The following is a 24,365-nucleotide window of genomic DNA, read 5'->3' on the forward strand; positions in this document are numbered from 1 at the left end:
TCCGACCTCTGCAGCTTCTCCTTCCGGTTTCTGGAGCTCAGCAGGAAGCTTCATGCGTCAGGACAAGAGATTCTCATGTTTCCACTTCATTATTAATGCACTCGAGGGTGAAACTGCGCATGTCCGCTTTCTGTGCGTCCTCGCGCGCTGCGGACATGACGTCCCGCTGCTCTGGTCTCACCTGCAGCTTCTGGACCAGCATCTCCTCTAACTGACCGCAGCGTGGGGAGCAACAGCCAATCAGCTTCCAGATAGCCTCTCAAACACGCCCCCTGCACGCACGCGCGCGCGCAGACACGCTCCCGCTTCCTCTGTAATCCTCCGTCCTCTCCAGGCATCATGGCGGAAATTAAAACGGGAATCTTTGCGAAGAACGTTCAGAAACGGCTGAACCGGGCCCAGGAGAAGGTAGGAGCCGCCTGGTTCTGGTGGAGGTTCGGGTGGGTTCGGGTGGGTGCAGGGTCGGGTCGTGGAGGAAGATGCAGGCCGCCGCTGATCTGTCACAATAAATCTCACATTTTATTTTCTGATTTTGTTTGATATCGTTTAATTTTCTGAAAGGCATGACGTCACCACGCAGCTCTTTGAAAGAAACGGAGTAAAAATGTTTTTATTGGGGAAAAAAAGCAAATTAGGAGCCGCTGACGGAGAGCGCTCTGATTGGCTGATTAAAGCTGTCTGTACGTGACTCTTCAGCTGCGTGGAAAACGTGTTTTCACGTGAGGAATTAGATGACGTAAGCAGGGACGGTGACGTGTTTTTTTTTTTGTCAAAAACGTCAGATCGTCAGAGCCTGCCTCGTTCTGATTGGCTCACCTGCAGCTTACCTGTGTGCAGGTACCAGTAATGACTCGGTTCTGGTTCTGAAGTTGATGGCCTCATGTCTCAGCATGAACCTGCGTCATTCATTATGGAAATATAATTTAGAAGAATTTTTAGAAAGCCACTGAAATAATTAACCAAAAATCAGAGTTTTTAAATTTTGGAGATTTTTTGTGTTGAGAAATCTGAGAGTAAATCTTCAATATATATATATATATATATAAATATATAATATATATAAAATATTTATTTCATTCAAATTGTTGGAGCCACAATACAAAATTACCAAACTACCAGGATATAAATTCATATGTCTTTATTTTGAGACAAAAAGTATTCCACACAATTTTGAAAAATAAAATGAAATTAATAAATCATCACGTAAAAAAGGACACATCCATGACAAAGCAGATGAACAATTATTCTAATATTTAAAAAAGCTAGAAGTAAATCTAATATTCCTATGTTGCAGTTATCAGAGCTCTTATTATTAAGTTGTTTGATAAATTTATATGTGAAATTCCTCAGCAAAACATGAAAAGTTGGAATGTTACTCAAGACAAGCATTTGACTTTCAGGAGTGTGAGGATGGTTCTGACAGCATCCTGATTGGCTGAGGATGGTTCTGAAAGCATCCTGATTGGCTGAGGATGGTTCTGAAAGCATCCTGATTGGCTGAGGATGGTTCTGACAGCATCCTGATTGGCTGAGGATGGTTCTGAAAGCATCCTGATTGGCTGAGGATGGTTCTGACAGCATCTTGATTGGCTGAGGATGGTTCTGACAGCATACTGATTGGCTGAGGATGGTTCTGAAAGCATCCTGATTGGCTGAGGATGGTTCTGAAAGCATCCTGATTGGCTGAGGATGGTTCTGACAGCATCCTGATTGGCTGAGGATGGTTCTGAAAGCATACTGATTGACTGAGGATGGTTCTGAAAGCATACTGATTGGCTGAGAATGGTTCTGACAGCATCCTGATTGGCTGAGGATGGTTCTGAAAGCATCCTGATTGGCTGAGGATGGTTCTGAAAGCATCCTGATTGGCTGAGGATGGTTCTGACAGCATCCTGATTGGCTGAGGATGGTTCTGAAAGCATCTTGATTGGCTGAGGATGGTTCTGAAAGCATCCTGATTGGCTGAGGATGGTTCTGAAAGCATACTGATTGGCTGAGGATGGTTCTGAAAGCATCCTGATTGGCTGAGGATGGTTCTGAAAGCATACTGATTGGCTGAGGATGGTTCTGAAAGCATCCTGATTGGCTGAGGATGGTTCTGAAAGCATACTGATTGGCTGAGGATGGTTCTGAAAGCATACTGATTGGCTGAGGATGGTTCTGAAAGCATCCTGATTGGCTGAGGATGGTTCTGAAAGCATACTGATTGGCTGAGGATGGTTCTGAAAGCATCCTGATTGGCTGAGGATGGTTCTGAAAGCATACTGATTGGCTGAGGATGGTTCTGACAGCATACTGATTGGCTGAGGATGGTTCTGAAAGCATACTGATTGGCTGAGGATGGTTCTGACAGCATCCTGATTGGCTGAGGATGGTTCTGACAGCATCCTGATTGGCTGCTTGCAGTTTCTTCAGTTACTCCCAGTGTTGGAGTCTTTTTTTGTTTTTTTTAATAAAACTTTATTTAATCAAAGTAAGCACAAACAAGTTTGGTAATTCTAATAGTGTATCTCTATAGAGATACACTATTAGTGTATCCAATGAGCAAAACAACACTGTAAAAAAAGTCTGTAAAATAAACAGTAAAAATCTGTGAAATCATGACAGAAAAATTTGTAAAGAAAAACACAATGATATTTTGTTCATTTAACAGTATGATGTTGTATAATGTAGAACCGAAAATTATTGTAAATTTTAAAATAGAAAATTGCAAATAATACTGTATTTTGTTGTGGAAAACACACATTTTGTATGTTTAATGGAATAAGTTGTATCCTTCACAACATTTTTACATTTCAGCAGTGAAAAACTAACATTTACATTCTGTGATTATTAAATCCAAATGAATTGGAAGCTAGCTTACCATTTTTTTTGCTAGGGAGAAGTAAGTTTGGGCTTCCCTGTTTAAGCTGTTGCCCCTGTGACCCAACTCCAGATAAGTAGAAGATGGATGGATGGATGGACAATGAAATAAATGAATAGATTTGGAAATTAATGTGGAATTACGTAATTATGATTCCACATTGTTTACTTCCAATTTTGTTTTCTAGTTATCTATTTATATTCACTTGTGTTTTCCCACTTCTTTAGATTGTCATTTCCTCTTTAATTCATTTACTTATTCTTTGTCAATTTTGATTGGATCATTTCTTCATATTTCACGACTAACGTGGAGGAAACACCTGAATCAACAAGGAAGTCATGTACTTGCTTATTGGTACATGTATTTTATTTTTTTTGCTAACACTGGATTTTTTACCTTAGAGAGACCTAATAGGCACCCTTCTGTCAAATTTTAATCGGAGTTTGATGGATGATTGATTGATGACTAATAGCTTTTGATTTCCGGTCACAGGATGCCCCTCCCCCACCTTTCCCACCCCTCCCCCCAGACAGATCCGTTTTTCCCACGCCTTCAGACCTGTATGAGTTGTAAGAATAATACAAGTAAAGTATGGAAATTATGAGTTTTAAGAATAATACAATGAAAGTATGAAAAACAATGAAAGTGTTAGATAATTGAGAATAATATACAATATAGTATATTTAAATAGGATGTTGTAGTTACCTCTGGTTTTAAACAGAATATCCTCCTGAGACACTGCGGAAACGGGCTCTGTGAGGCAGGTTAAAAAAATCCTAGTTGGGTGATTCTCATGACCTTTGGGGTCAAAACACATGTTGCACAAGGAAACTCTATGTCACTGACATCCTCTGGCAAAGAATCGATAACAATGATGCTCGGTCTATATCTCCGGTTTTAAAACGGAATATCTTCCTGATCGGGTCTGCTATCAGCTCTTGGAATCTGCATATGTCACCACCCAGACCCCCCTCCTACCATGGGTGCTTGTCTGTGTGTGTGTGTGGGTGTGTGGGCGTGTGGGTGTGTGTGTGTGTGTGTGTGTGTGTGTGTGCGTGCGTGTGTGTGTGTGTGCGCACCCGTAAGACTGAACACATACCTCTACAGAAAGCCTAGAGTTTTAACTGTTTTACTGCTTTATTTTATGGTAGCACGATTAGTCAGTGCTGACTATGAGTTTGTGATTTCCTTCATCACTTAAATTTGAAACTCTTATAGATTTTTTTTCTGTAACACTTGCTAGTGTGAAACATGTCAGTAAATGTTCATCATTTGTAACTTTTATCTTTCCACAGTTAAAGAATTTGTCCAGACTTTTCCAGAATTTGGTCCGGCATCATTGTGAATGATTTTGTTCAGTTTTTTTTCTTGCTGTTGAATCAACACTGATCTTCCCACTACTTCATGTTTTCTCCAAAATAGTAAATCTTGGTTTATATACATTTGAAACTCATAGATTTTTTTCTGTAACACTTGCTAGTGTGAAACATGTCAGGAAATGTTCCTCATTTGTACACATACTTCTGAACAATATCTGACAGGGACTGAACAGGCCACGGTGAGGTTGCTCATATGTATCTTTCAGCTTTCCCTCCAACCATTATCTTACACACTTTACTGTGTTCACTAACAAAATATAATACACCTCTAATTCTTTAAATTTTTCATTATTAAAACTTTTAAATGATCAATGTGAACCATCAGTCTGTATTAAAATAGTTAATATAATTCATATTATTTATTTAGATTTGATTTTTAAAGTGTGCCCTTGGATTTATATTGATTTATTCAATGTGTAAATATTTATCAAACTGAATAGCCATTCCGTTTTTTATATAGTATTTCTTTTCTTTTGGTGTTTGTTGCACAAATTTAAATATATGCTGACTATCAACCAAAAATTCAATCAGTGAATTTGTGTTTTTTCTTAAATACTCCCTCTCACCGAGACTTACTTACATCTTCTGACAACTAGCCCCACTTATAATAACGTTGACTAAGTTTGCTATTGGTACACTTTACCTAAAAATTTAAATTAAACATACTCACTACACAACCATGCTCCAAGAGTTGCTCACAAAATGGTGAATTGTTTTGTTACCTTAAAAATGATCTGCAGCTTTTGTTCCTTGATGCTGTCTGTTCACTAACAGACCGTTCAACATCTCTTGTGATTGATAAGCTTATAAATGATCAATGTGAAGCATCAGTATGCGCTAAAGAAGATCATATCAGTCATATTAAGTAAAATATCATTAAACTCAAAGCAATCAAAATTATATTTCTCTGAAAGGTCTTTTTTTTCAGGGAGTTTAGACTGTATGAAAGGAATCATTGAAATATACTATGAAATATTTAATTTGCAGAATCCCCATAATAAAACTTCAATTGTGAATTGAATGATTACATTGCATCTAGATACAAAAGAATCAACCGTTAATTAGTAATCATACTGACTAACAAGATCTGATCAAACAAGAAACTTGACTACCTCAAGGGATTTCTCACATTGGAGAATAAACCGTCTGATTTTCTTTAGCCACTAAATTTAACCTTACCAAAGTTTTGCAGTAAAGCAAACAGGTACTGAGTTTGAAGCGGATCAGACGCCTTCAGCCATTTGCTAAAGCTAGACTCCGGCCTTCCTCACTGTAAAATAAAACATTAGACTTAAAAAAAGTTCAAGCGAACATCACTTAATTATCATCGACTTGTTGTTTGTACTCATCTTAAACAAGTGGCAGGGACATTTGGATATATATAAAAAATGCTTTATAAGTTAATCTATTTAAGTTGAGTCCATGCAACAAGTAAAATAAAATAAAAAAAGTGAACTATTTGAAAGTAGTGAGGATTTAGGGTGGTAAAAGTTGAACATTTTAACATGCCCAGACACTTTCTGCTCAAGCAAACCAAAAGGTTTTGAACAGAACAACCATGTCAAATAATGAGACCATGAATCTTTAATCTATGTAGCAAATATATTGCTGCTGTAAGCAGAAAATAAAAGAAGTTTTACGGAGAATAATATTTCGGATGAGTTTAAGAATATTGTTTGCCAAAATCACACGGTGTAACTACACTTGTCTTTTATATGTAGCAGTAATTGAATCTTTTGAGGTAATTGGTTTGCATAAATTAAAGTAAATACGGTCTATTTTCCTGCTCCACATACTTAGTTAGCAATGTGCCAGTTAGCTTCCCAGTCTGAACTTCTGGGCAATGTCTTGATTCAATCAAATTTTCTATCTTGTATCTCCTGAACTCTGATATTTTGCTCGCTGGTCTTCATTGTGCTCTGAATGCAGTATCGGGTTTCTCTTACTTTAACCCGCCCAACTTACACCTGATTGGCATGTTAGCCTTTTGATTCCCTCCCAGCGAGGCGGTGCTTCACAAAGCAAACTGTTTGTCAAACTGTTGATCTGCCTCATGGCTGTTTTAGAAGATATGGTGACAGAGTTTTAGACAGTACTAGCCAGCTCATGCAGCTTGTTTTTATTAGATGCCAGTCCTAAAAGTACATATCTTTAAAATATGAATAAATACGTACAATTCCATAATTATTCGATCCTACGGTTATAGAAGTTTTGTAATAATGCAATTCAGGTCTTTTACATTTTCTGGACTAATGGAGGATTTCAGTTCAACACCTGTGGTTTCTTAATGTAAGTGTTTCTGCTACTGGACAAGAAACAAGGTTAAAAGAGGATTTAGAAAGCAAAATACAAAGATGATAGTTGTTTTTACCGAGAGCAAGGCTGTGACTAGTTATCAGTACAGCATGAGACCTGTAAAACTGTTGGGCCCATATGACCAAGGAGGGAACCAGTCATCTGCTCCAATCATTTATTGGCCTTTAGGAAATATTTTTTGGACACAGCCATCCGCAGGAGCAAGATGAAGCAAGAACATCACAACATCGGATGTATTTTTTCATCCTTATATCCGTGATTTAAAACTATTTTTAATTTTGTGTCATCTTAAAGATGGAAAGAGTCAATTATCTTTTCACCCATGGAAAAGTGTAATGTGTTTATTATGAGTAGGATTAACCAAGCTCAAGGAAAATAAAGAAAAAGGATAAATAAATATTCATTGATACAGAACCGAATCAGCAAATATGAACTTATGAAACTATTGAAACCTTCAAGAATTTTATGTTGTGTAAGATATTTAAGAAACTAATACTGAATCTGCGTTCATGAATTTCTTTATTTGGTCGTTATCTCTAAAATACGTTTACCTTTTGTTTTGTTGAACACCAGACATCTCATCTCTTTCCCACAGTTTATTTCACTTAGTTCCACTACTGCAGTGGATTTTATAGTCAATGTTTAAAGCCAACAGAGTCTGAAGCGATGGAGGAAATTTACATCAATATGGAACCTGTTGGACAAACCGCATCTAATCACACAGGTAAGAACAAAGTTACAGAGAAATTTAGCATGTATTGAATTCAATTTTGCTAAGGTTGAGGTTTTTGTTAAGGTTGGAGCAGCTCCAAAGAGAGGCTCTGCCTCCGTGCGGCTGTATGTTTGGGAATCCTGAATGTCTTACTTTTGGCTGAACTCATCGCCCTCAGTGTTCACAGTGAGTCTTGTTCTAGTCATCTTAAAGATGTAAAAAGAGTAGATTTTATGTTTCTGTTATAAAAAAATGTCATTGTTCCCCTTCTAAAATCAAACTGACCAAATAGCAAGGGTTTAAAAAGAATAAAGCTTGGTGACTCAAAAGTTTTGCAGAGAGGTGAAACATTACACTAAGACAAAACATTACACATGAGTCTGATTCATTTTCAACAATGGTTGCATTTGCAGCCATTTAGGTTAGCGTGTCTTTAATATCTTCTCTTTTTCAAACTATTTACCCAACGATTCGTTGTTCAGTGTTACCTCAGTTTAAATTCTGCAGGCATAACCAAAATCATGAAACTATTTTATAAGTCTTAAGTGAAAATACGGTCTTACCACTTCTTTTTGCAAACATGTTTGTTAATTTTATTTTTTTTTTCAGCTCATGACATGACAGCAGATTTTTCTGACATCAGCAACATTCTGACCGAGCAGAACAGCAGCAGCAAGTTTCCCTCCATGAACGCTAACTTCACTGAAACGGCTCCACGAGCTGAAGACACTTTAAGGTTGGTCAAAAACTTTAAAAAATTTGGATCTCGTTAAAAATTGAATTCTACTCTGAATTGTAGAGTATAACTAATAACTTTCCTTTTTGGTCTAAATGAATATAATGTAAATGAACAACTTTTAGTTTAATTTATTAAGTGCTCTATCATTTGCGTGTGCTAAAAAAACAACAATGTAAAACAAACTAAACTTTGACTTTTTTTCTCCTTAAAGGGAAATTGTGTCCTACAGAACGAACAAACATCAGTTGTTCCTGTTCATCCAGGGGCTGCGGAACAAGAGAAGAACAGATCCACTAGTGATGGATGATTAGGATCTGTGTTCACTGTGATATTATTCACCAACAATAATGTAGCTTATTAGTACGGTGTTACATAAAACCCTAAAGATAAAATGTACACTCCCAACTGTTGTGACCTGCATCTAATAACACAACAATTTTATCGCTTGTACTCTGTGTTTTTCTTTCTTGTTAAAATTCTGACGTGATAAACAAACGTTAGAGGATGGTTTTGTGCGGAGGATCGGTTTAGCATGATGCGCTCTGAATGTGTCTTAATGTGACTTTTACTATGAGACTTTATGGAGTTCTAGTTGTGTCAGGTAATAACGGAATAAATTCTATCTATTCTATCTGTTTCTACATTTCCAATTATTTACTATCATTTGTAATAAAGTGATGCCAACACCACGGATTCAACAGTGAGGAGTTTGTTCTAGTCATCTTAAAGATGGAAAGAGTCAATGTTGTGCTGATTCTGAGTAACTGAATGATTAACTGAATGACTTTTTATTCATTTCAGAGTTCAATCAGCGAGATTATTCATTTTGTGATGGTCCTAGTCTAAGAAAGAAAGAAACAAAGAAAGCAGCAAATGTACATGTTGGTTCCCCTGAAAATATGGATAAATTCAGTCATTGTAGGGTTAAAGTAATTTGAAGAGGGAGAAGCGTATAAACAAGTCAAGTCAATGACGAGTCAATGACATGATGCATTCTGCATTTTTAACTCGGTTAACTTAACTTTTTGTTTTTTTTACTGACTTTAATACATTTAAATCGCTGCGTTGTTTGATAAGTAGAATGGAAATGACTTTTTTGTAAATGGTCTTGTAAATTAGCGTTTTATAAATCAACTGAATTGAATTAAGAAATTTGACCTTCGGATTGGACTGAAGAGAAATGATGAGCAATGTTTTATGGGTTTGGGTTTAATAAAGCAAAGATTGGTATTTTTAATTTTTAATTTTTTTTTGTAACATCAAAAGTTCATTTTTTGAGGCAAACAGAAAATCCAGCTTTTTATAGTTTACTGGGACTAACAACCCCCGGACAAATTTGGAAAAAAAAATTCAGCTAAAGTGGGTGGTGCTTTAAGGAACAATGAGACACAGCCTAGTGTGGGGATAGATGGTGAGGGGATAAGCAAGGCTGTAGTAAGCGCCGTTACCAACTTGGTACTTTGTGGTTATAGTTTTCTCTAAATTGCGCTTGAAGAAAGTATGAACATGTGCAAAACTGAGGAACTCTATCAATCAACCAACTGGATATTAAAGTATGTCACCGGAGATTTGTTCTCCTGTCCACGCGATGAATCCTTGGCCCACTGCATCAGTGAAGACTGTCGCATGGGAGCAGGCATAGCGGTGATGTTCAAGAAGAAGTTTGGTCGAGTCTCAGCGTTAAAGGAGCAGAGTGAGTCAGACTAGTTACTAAAGTCTTTGTTTTGGAAAAAATGTTTTATGTTTTTGCAGTTCATTCAAATGTATGATTTCAACAGCAAGTGCTAAATCATATCCTGTTTTGTATTTTTTTTTGTATGTCCTAATAGAGAAGCTTCCGGGGCAGTGTGCTGTCCTGACACATGATCAACGTTTCATCTACTATCTGGTAAACATACCACAATTATACTGCATAGGACCAAAAGCTGTTTCATTATTTAATCTGGTAACTGTATCTTTCCTAATATGTGTCTCAGATCACAAAGAAAAAAGCCAGCCAGAAACCCACGTATGTCTACCTAAGACAGAGTCTGGAAGACATGAAATCTCACTGCTTAGAAAATGGTGTCAATAGAATATCAATTCCCCGGTTTGTAGGAACTATTATGGATAAATGACTATAATAAATACCCTTAAATCTTCTTCTTTATTGGGAATAATTAATCAATTTGCTTGTCTCGTATCTCCCCCCTCAGAATTGGCTGTGGCCTGGACCAGCTGCTGTGGTCAAAGGTGTCAAAGATCCTGGAGCAGATCTTTAAAGAGACAAATATCTCCATCACAGTGTACAGCCTGCCCTGTGTTGGGTCAAAGCTTCAAATGCATGCCGTGTAGTACATTTTCATTTGAGTTTTGTTTTTAGCTTTAAATCCTTTATAATCCCTTAAAATTTTGGATGAAATCAACACTCCTTAAACAGTTTTAAGGAAACAATAAATAAGGGAACAATAAAAACCTCCCCATAAGATGTTTAGATACAAGACTTTTAACATCCCACTGATGTAAAAATGATGTTTCCTGCCATTAAAGATACGAAACTTATTGTAAACACTGATGTTGCACTCTGTCACTATCGTACTACATGATGCTACTACTAAATCATGCTACACAAAATGATCCTACAAAGCCCCTGAGGCAGGTAAAATACAATAGTTATGCCTAAAATTTGTTTTTTGTTTTTCTAAATCTATATAGTTGTTGAAAACGTAGCTTTTCATGTGAATCTGTAAATCTAAATTGTGAAAGAGTTTGCTTCTCTAGCTTTATTTTCCTGACCCAAATTTAGGACCAAGGTTGTTGTCACAAGATTTTTTTGTCATGAGTTTTTAGTGATTCTGATGCTTGACTTTTTAGTATTTGTAACCTGTGAATCATGTTGTACAGGATATTAGGACTTATATCTTTGAAAATTGCTTTGTAAATAAAATTTAAGATCATGGTTTTTGACAACAGCTTCTTATTATTGCAAGGGATGACCTTTACCTGCTCAGACAACAGGCAACGGTATGTAGGAAAATGCAATTTGAAATTTTTTAAAATTTCTTAACATTTTTTCCAAAACAAAGACTTTAGTAACTAGTCTGACTCACTCTGCTCCTTTAACGCTGAGACTCGACCAAACTTCTTCTTGAACATCACCGCTATGCCTGCTCCCATGCGACAGTCTTCACTGATGCAGTGGGCCAAGGATTCATCGCGTGGACAGGAGAACAAATCTCCGGTGACATACTTTAATATCCAGTTGGTTGATTGATAGAGTTCCTCAGTTTTGCACATGTTCATACTTTCTTCAAGCGCAATTTAGAGAAAACTATAACCACAAAGTACCAAGTTGGTAACGGCGCTTACTACAGCCTTGCTTATCCCCTCACCATCTATCCCCACACTAGGCTGTGTCTCATTGTTCCTTAAAGCACCACCCACTTTAGCTGAATTTTTTTTTCCAAATTTGTCCGGGGGTTGTTAGTCCCAGTAAACTATAAAAAGCTGGATTTTCTGTTTGCCTCTAAAAATGAACTTTTGATGTTACAAAAAAAAATTAAAAATTAAAAATACCAATCTTTGCTTTATTAAACCCAAACCCATAAAACATTGCTCATCATTTCTCTTCAGTCCAATCCGAAGGTCAAATTTCTTAATTCAATTCAGTTGATTTATAAAACGCTAATTTACAAGACCATTTACAAAAAAGTCATTTCCATTCTACTTATCAAACAACGCAGCGATTTAAATGTATTAAAGTCAGTAAAAAAAACAAAAAGTTAAGTTAACCGAGTTAAAAATGCAGAATGCATCATGTCATTGACTCGTCATTGACTTGACTTGTTTATACGCTTCTCCCTCTTCAAATTACTTTAACCCTACAATGACTGAATTTATCCATATTTTCAGGGGAACCAACATGTACATTTGCTGCTTTCTTTGTTTCTTTCTTTCTTAGACTAGGACCATCACAAAATGAATAATCTCGCTGATTGAACTCTGAAATGAATAAAAAGTCATTCAGTTAATCATTCAGTTACTCAGAATCAGCACAACATTGACTCTTTCCATCTTTAAGATGACTAGAACAAACTCCTCACTGTTGAATCCGTGGTGTTGGCATCACTTTATTACAAATGATAGTAAATAATTGGAAATGTAGAAACAGATAGAATAGATAGAATTTATTCCGTTATTACCTGACACAACTAGAACTCCATAAAGTCTCATAGTAAAAGTCACATTAAGACACATTCAGAGCGCATCATGCTAAACCGATCCTCCGCACAAAACCATCCTCTAACGTTTGTTTATCACGTCAGAATTTTAACAAGAAAGAAAAACACAGAGTACAAGCGATAAAATTGTTGTGTTATTAGATGCAGGTCACAACAGTTGGGAGTGTACATTTTATCTTTAGGGTTTTATGTAACACCGTACTAATAAGCTACATTATTGTTGGTGAATAATATCACAGTGAACACAGATCCTAATCATCCATCACTAGTGGATCTGTTCTTCTCTTGTTCCGCAGCCCCTGGATGAACAGGAACAACTGATGTTTGTTCGTTCTGTAGGACACAATTTCCCTTTAAGGAGAAAAAAAGTCAAAGTTTAGTTTGTTTTACATTGTTGTTTTTTTAGCACACGCAAATGATAGAGCACTTAATAAATTAAACTAAAAGTTGTTCATTTACATTATATTCATTTAGACCAAAAAGGAAAGTTATTAGTTATACTCTACAATTCAGAGTAGAATTCAATTTTTAACGAGATCCAAATTTTTTAAAGTTTTTGACCAACCTTAAAGTGTCTTCAGCTCGTGGAGCCGTTTCAGTGAAGTTAGCGTTCATGGAGGGAAACTTGCTGCTGCTGTTCTGCTCGGTCAGAATGTTGCTGATGTCAGAAAAATCTGCTGTCATGTCATGAGCTGAAAAAAAAAATAAAATTAACAAACATGTTTGCAAAAAGAAGTGGTAAGACCGTATTTTCACTTAAGACTTATAAAATAGTTTCATGATTTTGGTTATGCCTGCAGAATTTAAACTGAGGTAACACTGAACAACGAATCGTTGGGTAAATAGTTTGAAAAAGAGAAGATATTAAAGACACGCTAACCTAAATGGCTGCAAATGCAACCATTGTTGAAAATGAATCAGACTCATGTGTAATGTTTTGTCTTAGTGTAATGTTTCACCTCTCTGCAAAACTTTTGAGTCACCAAGCTTTATTCTTTTTAAACCCTTGCTATTTGGTCAGTTTGATTTTAGAAGGGGAACAATGACATTTTTTTATAACAGAAACATAAAATCTACTCTTTTTACATCTTTAAGATGACTAGAACAAGACTCACTGTGAACACTGAGGGCGATGAGTTCAGCCAAAAGTAAGACATTCAGGATTCCCAAACATACAGCCGCACGGAGGCAGAGCCTCTCTTTGGAGCTGCTCCAACCTTAACAAAAACCTCAACCTTAGCAAAATTGAATTCAATACATGCTAAATTTCTCTGTAACTTTGTTCTTACCTGTGTGATTAGATGCGGTTTGTCCAACAGGTTCCATATTGATGTAAATTTCCTCCATCGCTTCAGACTCTGTTGGCTTTAAACATTGACTATAAAATCCACTGCAGTAGTGGAACTAAGTGAAATAAACTGTGGGAAAGAGATGAGATGTCTGGTGTTCAACAAAACAAAAGGTAAACGTATTTTAGAGATAACGACCAAATAAAGAAATTCATGAACGCAGATTCAGTATTAGTTTCTTAAATATCTTACACAACATAAAATTCTTGAAGGTTTCAATAGTTTCATAAGTTCATATTTGCTGATTCGGTTCTGTATCGATGAATATTTATTTATCCTTTTTCTTTATTTTCCTTGAGCTTGGTTAATCCTACTCATAATAAACACATTACACTTTTCCATGGGTGAAAAGATAATTGACTCTTTCCATCTTTAAGATGACACAAAATTAAAAATAGTTTTAAATCACGGATATAAGGATGAAAAAATACATCCGATGTTGTGATGTTCTTGCTTCATCTTGCTCCTGCGGATGGCTGTGTCCAAAAAATATTTCCTAAAGGCCAATAAATGATTGGAGCAGATGACTGGTTCCCTCCTTGGTCATATGGGCCCAACAGTTTTACAGGTCTCATGCTGTACTGATAACTAGTCACAGCCTTGCTCTCGGTAAAAACAACTATCATCTTTGTATTTTGCTTTCTAAATCCTCTTTTAACCTTGTTTCTTGTCCAGTAGCAGAAACACTTACATTAAGAAACCACAGGTGTTGAACTGAAATCCTCCATTAGTCCAGAAAATGTAAAAGACCTGAATTGCATTATTACAAAACTTCTATAACCGTAGGATCGAATAATTATGGAATTGTACGTATTTATTCATATTTTAAAGATATGTACTTTTAGGACTGGCATCTAATAAAAACAAGCTGCATGAGCTGGCTAGTACTGTCTAAAACTCTGTCACCATATCTTCTAAAACAGCCATGAGGCAGATCAACAGTTTGACAAACAGTTTGCTTTGTGAAGCACCGCCTCGCTGGGAGGGAATCAAAAGGCTAACATGCCAATCAGGTGCAAGTTGGGCGGGTTAAAGTAAGAGAAACCCGATACTGCATTCAGAGCACAATGAAGACCAGCGAGCAAAATATCAGAGTTCAGGAGATACAAGATAGAAAATTTGATTGAATCAAGACATTGCCCAGAAGTTCAGACTGGGAAGCTAACTGGCACATTGCTAACTAAGTATGTGGAGCAGGAAAATAGACCGTATTTACTTTAATTTATGCAAACCAATTACCTCAAAAGATTCAATTACTGCTACATATAAAAGACAAGTGTAGTTACACCGTGTGATTTTGGCAAACAATATTCTTAAACTCATCCGAAATATTATTCTCCGTAAAACTTCTTTTATTTTCTGCTTACAGCAGCAATATATTTGCTACATAGATTAAAGATTCATGGTCTCATTATTTGACATGGTTGTTCTGTTCAAAACCTTTTGGTTTGCTTGAGCAGAAAGTGTCTGGGCATGTTAAAATGTTAAACTTTTACCACCCTAAATCCTCACTACTTTCAAATAGTTCACTTTTTTATTTTATTTTACTTGTTGCATGGACTCAACTTAAATAGATTAACTTATAAAGCATTTTTTATATATATCCAAATGTCCCTGCCACTTGTTTAAGATGAGTACAAACAACAAGTCGATGATAATTAAGTGATGTTCGCTTGAACTTTTTTTAAGTCTAATGTTTTATTTTACAGTGAGGAAGGCCGGAGTCTAGCTTTAGCAAATGGCTGAAGGCGTCTGATCCGCTTCAAACTCAGTACCTGTTTGCTTTACTGCAAAACTTTGGTAAGGTTAAATTTAGTGGCTAAAGAAAATCAGACGGTTTATTCTCCAATGTGAGAAATCCCTTGAGGTAGTCAAGTTTCTTGTTTGATCAGATCTTGTTAGTCAGTATGATTACTAATTAACGGTTGATTCTTTTGTATCTAGATGCAATGTAATCATTCAATTCACAATTGAAGTTTTATTATGGGGATGCAGCAGATAAAATATTTCATAGTATATTTCAATGATTCCTTTCATACAGTCTAAACTCCCTGAAAAAAAAGACCTTTCAGAGAAATATAATTTTGATTGCTTTGAGTTTAATGATATTTTACTTAATATGACTGATATGATCTTCTTTAGCGCATACTGATGCTTCACATTGATCATTTATAAGCTTATCAATCACAAGAGATGTTGAACGGTCTGTTAGTGAACAGACAGCATCAAGGAACAAAAGCTGCAGATCATTTTTAAGGTAACAAAACAATTCACCATTTTGTGAGCAACTCTTGGAGCATGGTTGTGTAGTGAGTATGTTTAATTTTAATTTTTAGGTAAAGTGTACCAATAGCAAACTTAGTCAACGTTATTATAAGTGGGGCTAGTTGTCAGAAGATGTAAGTAAGTCTCGGTGAGAGGGAGTATTTAAGAAAAAACACAAATTCACTGATTGAATTTTTGGTTGATAGTCAGCATATATTTAAATTTGTGCAACAAACACCAAAAGAAAAGAAATACTATATAAAAAACGGAATGGCTATTCAGTTTGATAAATATTTACACATTGAATAAATCAATATAAATCCAAGGGCACACTTTAAAAATCAAATCTAAATAAATAATATGAATTATATTAACTATTTTAATACAGACTGATGGTTCACATTGATCATTTAAAAGTTTTAATAATGAAAAATTTAAAGAATTAGAGGTGTATTATATTTTGTTAGTGAACACAGTAAAGTGTGTAAGATAATGGTTGGAGGGAAAGCTGAAAGATACATATGAGCAACCTCACCGTGGCCTGTTCAGTCCCTGTCAGATATTGTTCAGAAGTATGTGTACAAATGAGGAACATTTCCTGACATGTTTCACACTAGCAAGTGTTACAGAAAAAAATCTATGAGTTTCAAATGTATATAAACCAAGATTTACTATTTTGGAGAAAACATGAAGTAGTGGGAAGATCAGTGTTGATTCAACAGCAAGAAAAAAAACTGAACAAAATCATTCACAATGATGCCGGACCAAATTCTGGAAAAGTCTGGACAAATTCTTTAACTGTGGAAAGATAAAAGTTACAAATGATGAACATTTACTGACATGTTTCACACTAGCAAGTGTTACAGAAAAAAAATCTATAAGAGTTTCAAATTTAAGTGATGAAGGAAATCACAAACTCATAGTCAGCACTGACTAATCGTGCTACCATAAAATAAAGCAGTAAAACAGTTAAAACTCTAGGCTTTCTGTAGAGGTATGTGTTCAGTCTTACGGGTGCGCACACACACACACACGCACGCACACACACACACACACACACACACACACCCACACGCCCACACACCCACACACACACACAGACAAGCACCCATGGTAGGAGGGGGGTCTGGGTGGTGACATATGCAGATTCCAAGAGCTGATAGCAGACCCGATCAGGAAGATATTCCGTTTTAAAACCGGAGATATAGACCGAGCATCATTGTTATCGATTCTTTGCCAGAGGATGTCAGTGACATAGAGTTTCCTTGTGCAACATGTGTTTTGACCCCAAAGGTCATGAGAATCACCCAACTAGGATTTTTTTAACCTGCCTCACAGAGCCCGTTTCCGCAGTGTCTCAGGAGGATATTCTGTTTAAAACCAGAGGTAACTACAACATCCTATTTAAATATACTATATTGTATATTATTCTCAATTATCTAACACTTTCATTGTTTTTCATACTTTCATTGTATTATTCTTAAAACTCATAATTTCCATACTTTACTTGTATTATTCTTACAACTCATACAGGTCTGAAGGCGTGGGAAAAACGGATCTGTCTGGGGGGAGGGGTGGGAAAGGTGGGGGAGGGGCATCCTGTGACCGGAAATCAAAAGCTATTAGTCATCAATCAATCATCCATCAAACTCCGATTAAAATTTGACAGAAGGGTGCCTATTAGGTCTCTCTTACCTTCACCGTTGCCATTATAAGCTCAAAGTTCGGCTACTGCAAGAAAGACAGAGATCACCGCGTTGTGCTCAACTTCTCCCATTCGCTGGACAGCGCGGTCTGTTCTGCTCTCTGATTGGTCCGCTTACCTGGCGCCTGAAAGCTGTTTTGAACAAGTTCGTTCAACGGTTCTCATCTCAGAAGAAGCTGAATTGTGCTCAAACCTCGACAAAGAAAAGAACGCTGTTTGGACCTCGTCAGCGTTCAGCAAATGTAAGTTAAGCTTTATTTTCTTCAAACGTAAAAGGCACGGTAATTTGTGTTTCTGCGGAGATTAAATTTTGTTTTTAAGGCGTCATATTGCTTCTCGGAACAATATGCAGTCGAATCATTTTTTGCTACACCTGCAACACGTGTAACTTGTTGGGTAGGTTGAAATTGTTTAAACATGATTACATGTACGTTTTGCTGTAAAACACTAGACTTATTGAGGGGCTATGTGTTGCATTGTGCACAGAAACGAGCCCAGTTGTGTATTTAAATGCCTCGGCACAGAATGTAAGCGGACATTTTGTACATATGCAGCGTTTAAAACTCATTTTTACCGAGTTCACAACGTGGCTTCACAACCCGAATCAGCCAAAGCCATTGTTGCTAAATTGAAATGCACCATTTCATTGTGTGGGCACCGAAGCCAAACTGTGAAAGAAGTCGTTGCTCATTTAAAGGAGCATATAATGGAGGGGCGGCCTGTAGCATGTCCAGTAAAAAATTTAAGGATGTACATGACTAAAAAATGTGAATCAGGCACGATATTTTGTTTGACACTAAGTATGAGTCTCTTTAATTTGTACATAGTTGAATACATGTTATATTACGGTGATCTTGTTTTTTTACCATTATTTTGTCTGATTTTATTCCAGAAATGGCTGAGCAAACATTTTTACGCAGCGCTATCAGTGAAGTGTTGCCCGATCTTGCAGAGGCTTCAAAAGACATTCTGAGGAGACTTTACAGTCAATTGGAGTAGAAATGTATGATGACTTCCAGTTCATTGTTGAGGAAGACTTGCTGTCAGCATTAAGACCAATTCAAGCCAGAAAGGCACTTGCTGCTTGGAAATTCAGATGCAAGTAAAATTGTAGAAAAGCAAAAATCAACCATTAAACACTGATATTCATATTCAGTTCTGATAACTTATTTGTTTTTTTGTGTTTTTGAAGGCCGGACCCCTGAAACCAGCAGGTCCTCAAGTAATGCATCACCAGATACTCCTCCATTAGAGCAGTCTTTGTCCCCGCTAAGTGTGTCATCAAACTCCTCCAGCAGCAACCAGACATCTGCAGCAGACTGGGTGGACACCTTTGAGATACCATGGGAAAAGTTCTCAGAAGAACTGATGCAGGCATTAGAGAGAGGTAAACGGCCAAGTCCAAAAATGAGGAAGGAGATGGTCAGGATTGTGGTGTCTGAAATGATGCAAAAAAGTTCTTACTTGGGTAAAAGGAGTTCTACAGAGGTTGCAAAGAAGATGGTGGCAAAATATCCAAAATCTCTACAAGACGTTATTGATGGAGATGTCATTGGCCCTGGCTATCATTCACTCGTCAAACAACTTCAATATCGAATTGACAACGTGAAGCGATCTACAATGCCTAAAATAAGAAAGCGAAAGCGCTGCTCTGAAAACTCTGACACAGATGAAATTCATCAGGAACAGAGAGCTGCAATTCAGGACACCTATGGGTGTATCAACTGGAATGTAAAATTCCTTCCTCTTGGAGAAACTGCTGAAAGTCAGCAACAGAAGAAGGACAAGCTCAAGATGATGTCTCTGCAGAAGGAGGCCAATCCTGAGGAGATGAAACAATTACTGAGGACAACTTTCTACTCACAGCGCAAAGATATTAACCAGGGGAAAAGCATTCAAGATGTCTTGGAAGCCTGGCCTGTTTTATTTCATGACATTGGGATGGCTGTACACTACAAGGAACTTACTGGACTTGGATTGAAGGAAACCTTCATGAGGAACATGGATATGAAGGGAAAAAGACTGCTGAACTACATGAACACTGTTTGTGTGAACAAAAACAAAAGGTTTTTCCAGGCTCAGACAAAGTTGAAGATGTTAAGGGGAGAACTGGACGGTTACTCTGAAGATGTTAAAGAGCTGATGCTCCTACTTCTCTGCTACTTCAATGAAAATGAAGAAGCAATGTTCTTCTGTGTGGAGGACACATGCCTAGCTGAAGAGGTACAGATGGAGAATGTCTCCTTGACTCCCACTGTCATTGTGTGTGGTGAGTTCCTTTTTGTTTTTCCAGTTTCTTTGACCTGTTGTCTTTTTTGTTGTCTTGTCCCCTTTCTTTGCCCTTTTGTCCATCTGGCATTTTGTTTAATATTGTTTTTTTTTTTTTTCAATTATTTTCTTATGCTTTTACTATACTAATATATTTTTTTGTACTTTTTACTTAATTTGTTATTTTTCATATAAATGTCATTGTTTTGTTGTATCAGGAGTCTAAATTTATTTGTTCTTTCTCCTTAGGTCAATCCTGCTTCCATGCTAAACGATTCATGCTGAGTGTGGATCAACAGATTGGAAACAACAACATCTCCTGTTTTATTTCTGCCCTCTGCATGATGTTTGGGAGCTATTATTGTTTTAACATACATTATCCATCGGGGCTGGCGTCTACACTGGAGTTTCTGCAGAGGTATAAGTTGTTTTTTTGTTTTTTTTTAATTGTAGGGAGTTAAATTTGACTTTTGACAACTTTTATATCTTGAATAAAATGTTTATTTCTTTGTGAAGCACATTTTGATGTAGTTTTCTGTTTGTCCTCTTTATCTTAAGGTGTTTCTTCTCAATCAACCCAGACAAGGGCAGTAAGGTGGAAGAAACCCGTAAACCCAGACTGCGTGTGAACCCCCGTGTACTCACCTTGATCCAGAAACTTTCGGATCATGAGTGGCGTGATGTTTGAGAAAGGACTAAAGTCAGTGAGTTATCAAGACAGTGTTTAATCTTAACAGAGCTGAATAGATTTGTAAATGTATGTTGCATCTCACACCGTGTCTGCTGAAGTTAAAAAAGTTGAAAAGACATATTTATATTTGTTCAGTGGCTGAATTTTGCTCCATGTCAGAAAGCACAAATGAGAATTTCATTGAAAATATGTTTTCAATTAAAATGTTTATTTGTTTCTAAAAAAAAATTGAATATCATTATAGATACAGTTATATTGGGCTTCCTTGTGTTTTAAATTTGCATTTAACTGGTAAATGTTTGTTGAAATTTGATGTTTATAGATATTTGAAAATAGAATTGTTTCTAAAAAAGAAAAACCTTTGAAACAAACAAACATTATTATTAAAATGTATACTGGAAATAGAAATGTATTGTATGTTATAATCTTCAAGCCCCCCCTCCAAAACAAAGGGGGTGAAAGTTGGTTCTCATACTGTTTCTGATAAAGTTAAAAAGGTTGAAGAAATTTATATCTATTCAGCAGGTGCATTTGCTTCATGTGCTTCATGATGTTCAGAAAAGACAAATGAGAAAATAAATATTTCAAAGGCATGTAAGTGTATGTTTATTTTTTTAAGATTATCATAGATACAATTTATATTGGGCTTCCTTGTGTTTTAAAGTTTCCTTTAAGTGGGAAATGTTTGTTGAAATGTGATGCTTATACATATTTAAAAATATAATTATTAGTAAAAAGAAAAAAAATTAGAGCAAATTTCTGTTTTTCAGAAAGTATTAATAAAATGTTTTAAATTGACATTTTAACAGTTTTAATCTGTTATTTAAAGGTATTTTATCAGTAGGACTAAATGAAGTTTTTTTGTACAACAAACAAAAACTGGGTAAATCTTACTGGAAAAAAGTGTAAAATAACAGCATTATTATGATAATTCATCAGAAAAAGTTGGTTAAAATTACTTGATAAAACTGTTTTATTACAAAAATAACCCTTTTCAAATCACAGTAAAAATTTGTGCAAAACTATGGGAAAATCTGTTCATTTCACAATTTAACACTGTTGTAATTACTGTTTGGTCAGTAAAACAGTTTACATGTTCACTGTGTTTTCTACAGAATTATTCTGGCAACCACAGCTGCCAGTTTTTTTTTTGTAAAAACAACAGAATTTTTTTTACAGTGAACCTCCAATGAGTAAAACAACCTCCAATGAGCAATCAAACAGAAGTTCCATATGTAAAAGTAATATTGTCATCAAATAAACTCACCCAGCAATCGAATCAATAGGTTTAAAGATTTTTGGAGGAATTCCTGAGGAAGACGCAAACAGCAAACTGCGCATTGGAGGCGGGGCTTAACTAAGCTAGCAGAGTTTGGGGCAACACAGGAAGTGGCCCCACAAAAATAAAAATCCTTTACTAATTCCGGGTTACACCAGATTGTGATTCTGTAATAATGTTTAGATGTTTGGTAAATATGGATGTTAGTAATTTATAATCTGAATTTCTGAGAGCAATAAATTTTCTATTCTCAATAAATCTTGGATCCTTGTCTGGTTTGGGGATACATATAATAATTCCTTGTATTTAGGCCTGTCATGATAGCAAATTTTGCTGAGCGATTAATTGTCTCAAAAAATTATTGCGATAAACGATAATATTGTCTGAAGACCTTTTTACACTGATTTAATGGAAATGACATAATAATGCAGGCGATTTCCTGTCAAAGATAGATACACTTTATTTTCAAAAGAATATTTAACACTGGAGCTGATAAACTAAATAAACAAAACAACCAAAAACAAAATGGATTCTCAGTCTCCATTAACAAAAAATGTACTTGATAAAAACTAAACAACATAAAGCCAAAGTGGAAATAAATACTGCATTCAACCCAAAGACTGCAGATTATGAAGTCTGTATATTATGTTGCCTTTCAGTAATAATTAGATGTAAATAGAGAAGATGGGCACATCGACTACCTGATGCAATAATTCACACTACATGATTTTTTGCTCCTATTTTTCCCCTTAAAACAATCTTAAAACGTTGGTCTTTCTAAGATTGTGTTTTGTGTTACGGTAGATCGTTGTTGCCGCTCCGATCTAAATCAGGGGTTTTCCCCGACTGGGAGCTTAAAGCAGCCTGTTGAATGTGACAGGTAGCCAATCAGAAAGCGAGGATTCTCCTCTGTGCTTTCTGAGTGGAAATTACGGAGGGGAATCCCAAACGGCTGACACGGCGCAACCCGAAGTCCAGCGGACATTGGAGATGATACGTGGAAACAACATTAATGTTTATTCAACATGCAAAGAATATAGAAATGACAAGAGGAGGAGTTGGAGCGAAATTACTACCGCAGTTGATAAACCCGGTAACTTTTCAGCTGTTCTTCGTTAACGTGACGTAAATAGGTTCTAATGATTTTCATTCAGTCAGGACTTTACGCTGACACTAGCAACATGCACTGCAGGTAGATTGTAGTAAAGCATTGATTAATGCCTGGTTTTAAAATTAGTTCACTGAACTTGTAGCCATTATTTTGTGCCCATTGTTGGACACCACATGGCCGGACCGAACCCGATCGAACCGTTATACCTAGGATTTCTGTCGGCCAATGTGTGGTCTGTCAGGTTTTGAAAATGGGCCGACAATCGGCCGACAGCTCTAAGATTATGCAGGATAAGATAGTGCAGGCTGGGCTTTACACTAAGGAAATGAGGAATGGGGGGTCAGTGGAGAGCACCGGAGTTGATCCTTTTTTCATTCAGTGTCATCAACAGAAAGAGAAAAAGGACGGAAGAGGCGATAATGATAATTAAAATGACGTCGATAGTTTTAATTTATCGTACGATTAATTGATTTATCGTTTATCGCGACAGGCCTACTTGTATTGTATGATTTTTAAACATTTCTGTAAAAACCTGATGCAGTAATATTTTTATGTCTTCCCAAAAGTGTTTCTAAAAGTTTCCAGTCAGTCCATCTGGACCCGGTGCTTTGGTTAATGATTAACAGCCTTATTAAGTTCTTCTATTGTAATATTGTTGTCACAGGTTTGTTTGTAATTATCTTCTATTTTAGGGATACATGTTTTAATTTGTTTAAAAAAGGTGAGAGATTTTTGTTCTGAGAATTTGGAGATATACAAATTGCTACTAAATTTAAAAATCTCTGTTGATATTAATCTTTCATTGTTGGTTTCTACATTATTTATTATTAAGGATTTGACAGAATTTTGTTGTTTTCTTCTTTCCATTTTACAAAAGTCGGAGAGTTTTTTCTCCGTTTCATTCTTGATCTAATAAAAGCTTCTTCGGCCCGTTGGATCAACATTTCATCTAGTTTAGGTTGGAGGATTCCTATTTATTGTTTGTCTTCAGCTGAGGGGTTGGGTTTATTGCAATATATATTTAGTTGTTGTACAATATCTAGATCTTTTTTAATTTGTTTACTGAATGAGACAGAAAATGGTCTGATCTCGTATTTTAGGAATTCCCATTTTTGAACAGGACTATTTAAATCTTCAGTATCTTTTATATTTTGGATGAATTCTTTGATTTTTTGTTAGTAGGTGTCATTTTTAAGAAGATTGTAGTTAAATTTCCAATATTTACTTGCGCCTGATTTCTAGTTTTGAGGTTTCATTTGTAAGGAAATAAGACTTTGGTCAGCAGAAATATCTGAGTTGGTTTCATTGGTCAATAATTCATTTGTTACAAGCCAATGATCAAATCTTGATTTGCTATTTGAACCAAACCATGAAAATTTTATACAGTTGGGATTAAGATGTCGCCATACGTCAACTAGATTTTGTTCATTGCAGAAATTGTTAATATTTTGTTTGGGTAACTTGAGTT

At 36.1% G+C, this 24,365-nt stretch overlaps 2 protein-coding genes across 4 annotated transcripts in view; both read left to right on the forward strand.

The window, feature by feature from the left end:
* amph (amphiphysin) overlaps positions 1-24,365 on the forward strand; it is a 59,590-nt gene continuing 35,225 nt past the window's right edge. The window contains exon 1 of one of the 3 annotated variants that reach the window (XM_032564864.1): positions 1-408. In XM_032564864.1, the coding sequence (XP_032420755.1) occupies positions 340-408 (69 nt within the window). In that variant the 5' untranslated portion in view covers positions 1-339. The remainder of the gene's footprint in view (positions 409-24,365) is intronic. The other 2 variants (XM_032564862.1, XM_032564863.1) reach the window with 2 other exon arrangements.
* Positions 18,532-20,674, forward strand: LOC116721251 (uncharacterized). The gene is made up of 4 exons (XM_032564865.1): positions 18,532-18,646; positions 18,741-19,817; positions 20,066-20,234; positions 20,375-20,674. The coding sequence occupies exons 1-4, from the start codon at positions 18,550-18,552 to the stop codon at positions 20,502-20,504; spliced, it is 1,473 nt and encodes a 490-aa protein (XP_032420756.1). The 5' UTR covers positions 18,532-18,549; the 3' UTR covers positions 20,505-20,674.

The sequence above is a fragment of the Xiphophorus hellerii genome, chromosome 6 (assembly GCF_003331165.1).
Source record: "Xiphophorus hellerii strain 12219 chromosome 6, Xiphophorus_hellerii-4.1, whole genome shotgun sequence".
NCBI classification, from domain to species: Eukaryota; Metazoa; Chordata; class Actinopteri; order Cyprinodontiformes; family Poeciliidae; genus Xiphophorus; species Xiphophorus hellerii.

What these genes read in the sequence shown, in the direction of transcription:
- LOC116721251 (XM_032564865.1), top strand. Translation starts at nt 18,550, where the DNA reads ATGTATGATGACTTCCAGTTCATTGTTGAGGAAGACTTGCTGTCAGCA. An exon ending in TCCCACTGTCATTGTGTGTG is followed by an intron (nt 19,818 to 20,065) that starts GTGAGTTCCTTT and finishes CTTTCTCCTTAG; the next exon opens with GTCAATCCTGCTTCCATGCT. An exon ending in ACACTGGAGTTTCTGCAGAG is followed by an intron (nt 20,235 to 20,374) that starts GTATAAGTTGTT and finishes CTTTATCTTAAG; the next exon opens with GTGTTTCTTCTCAATCAACC.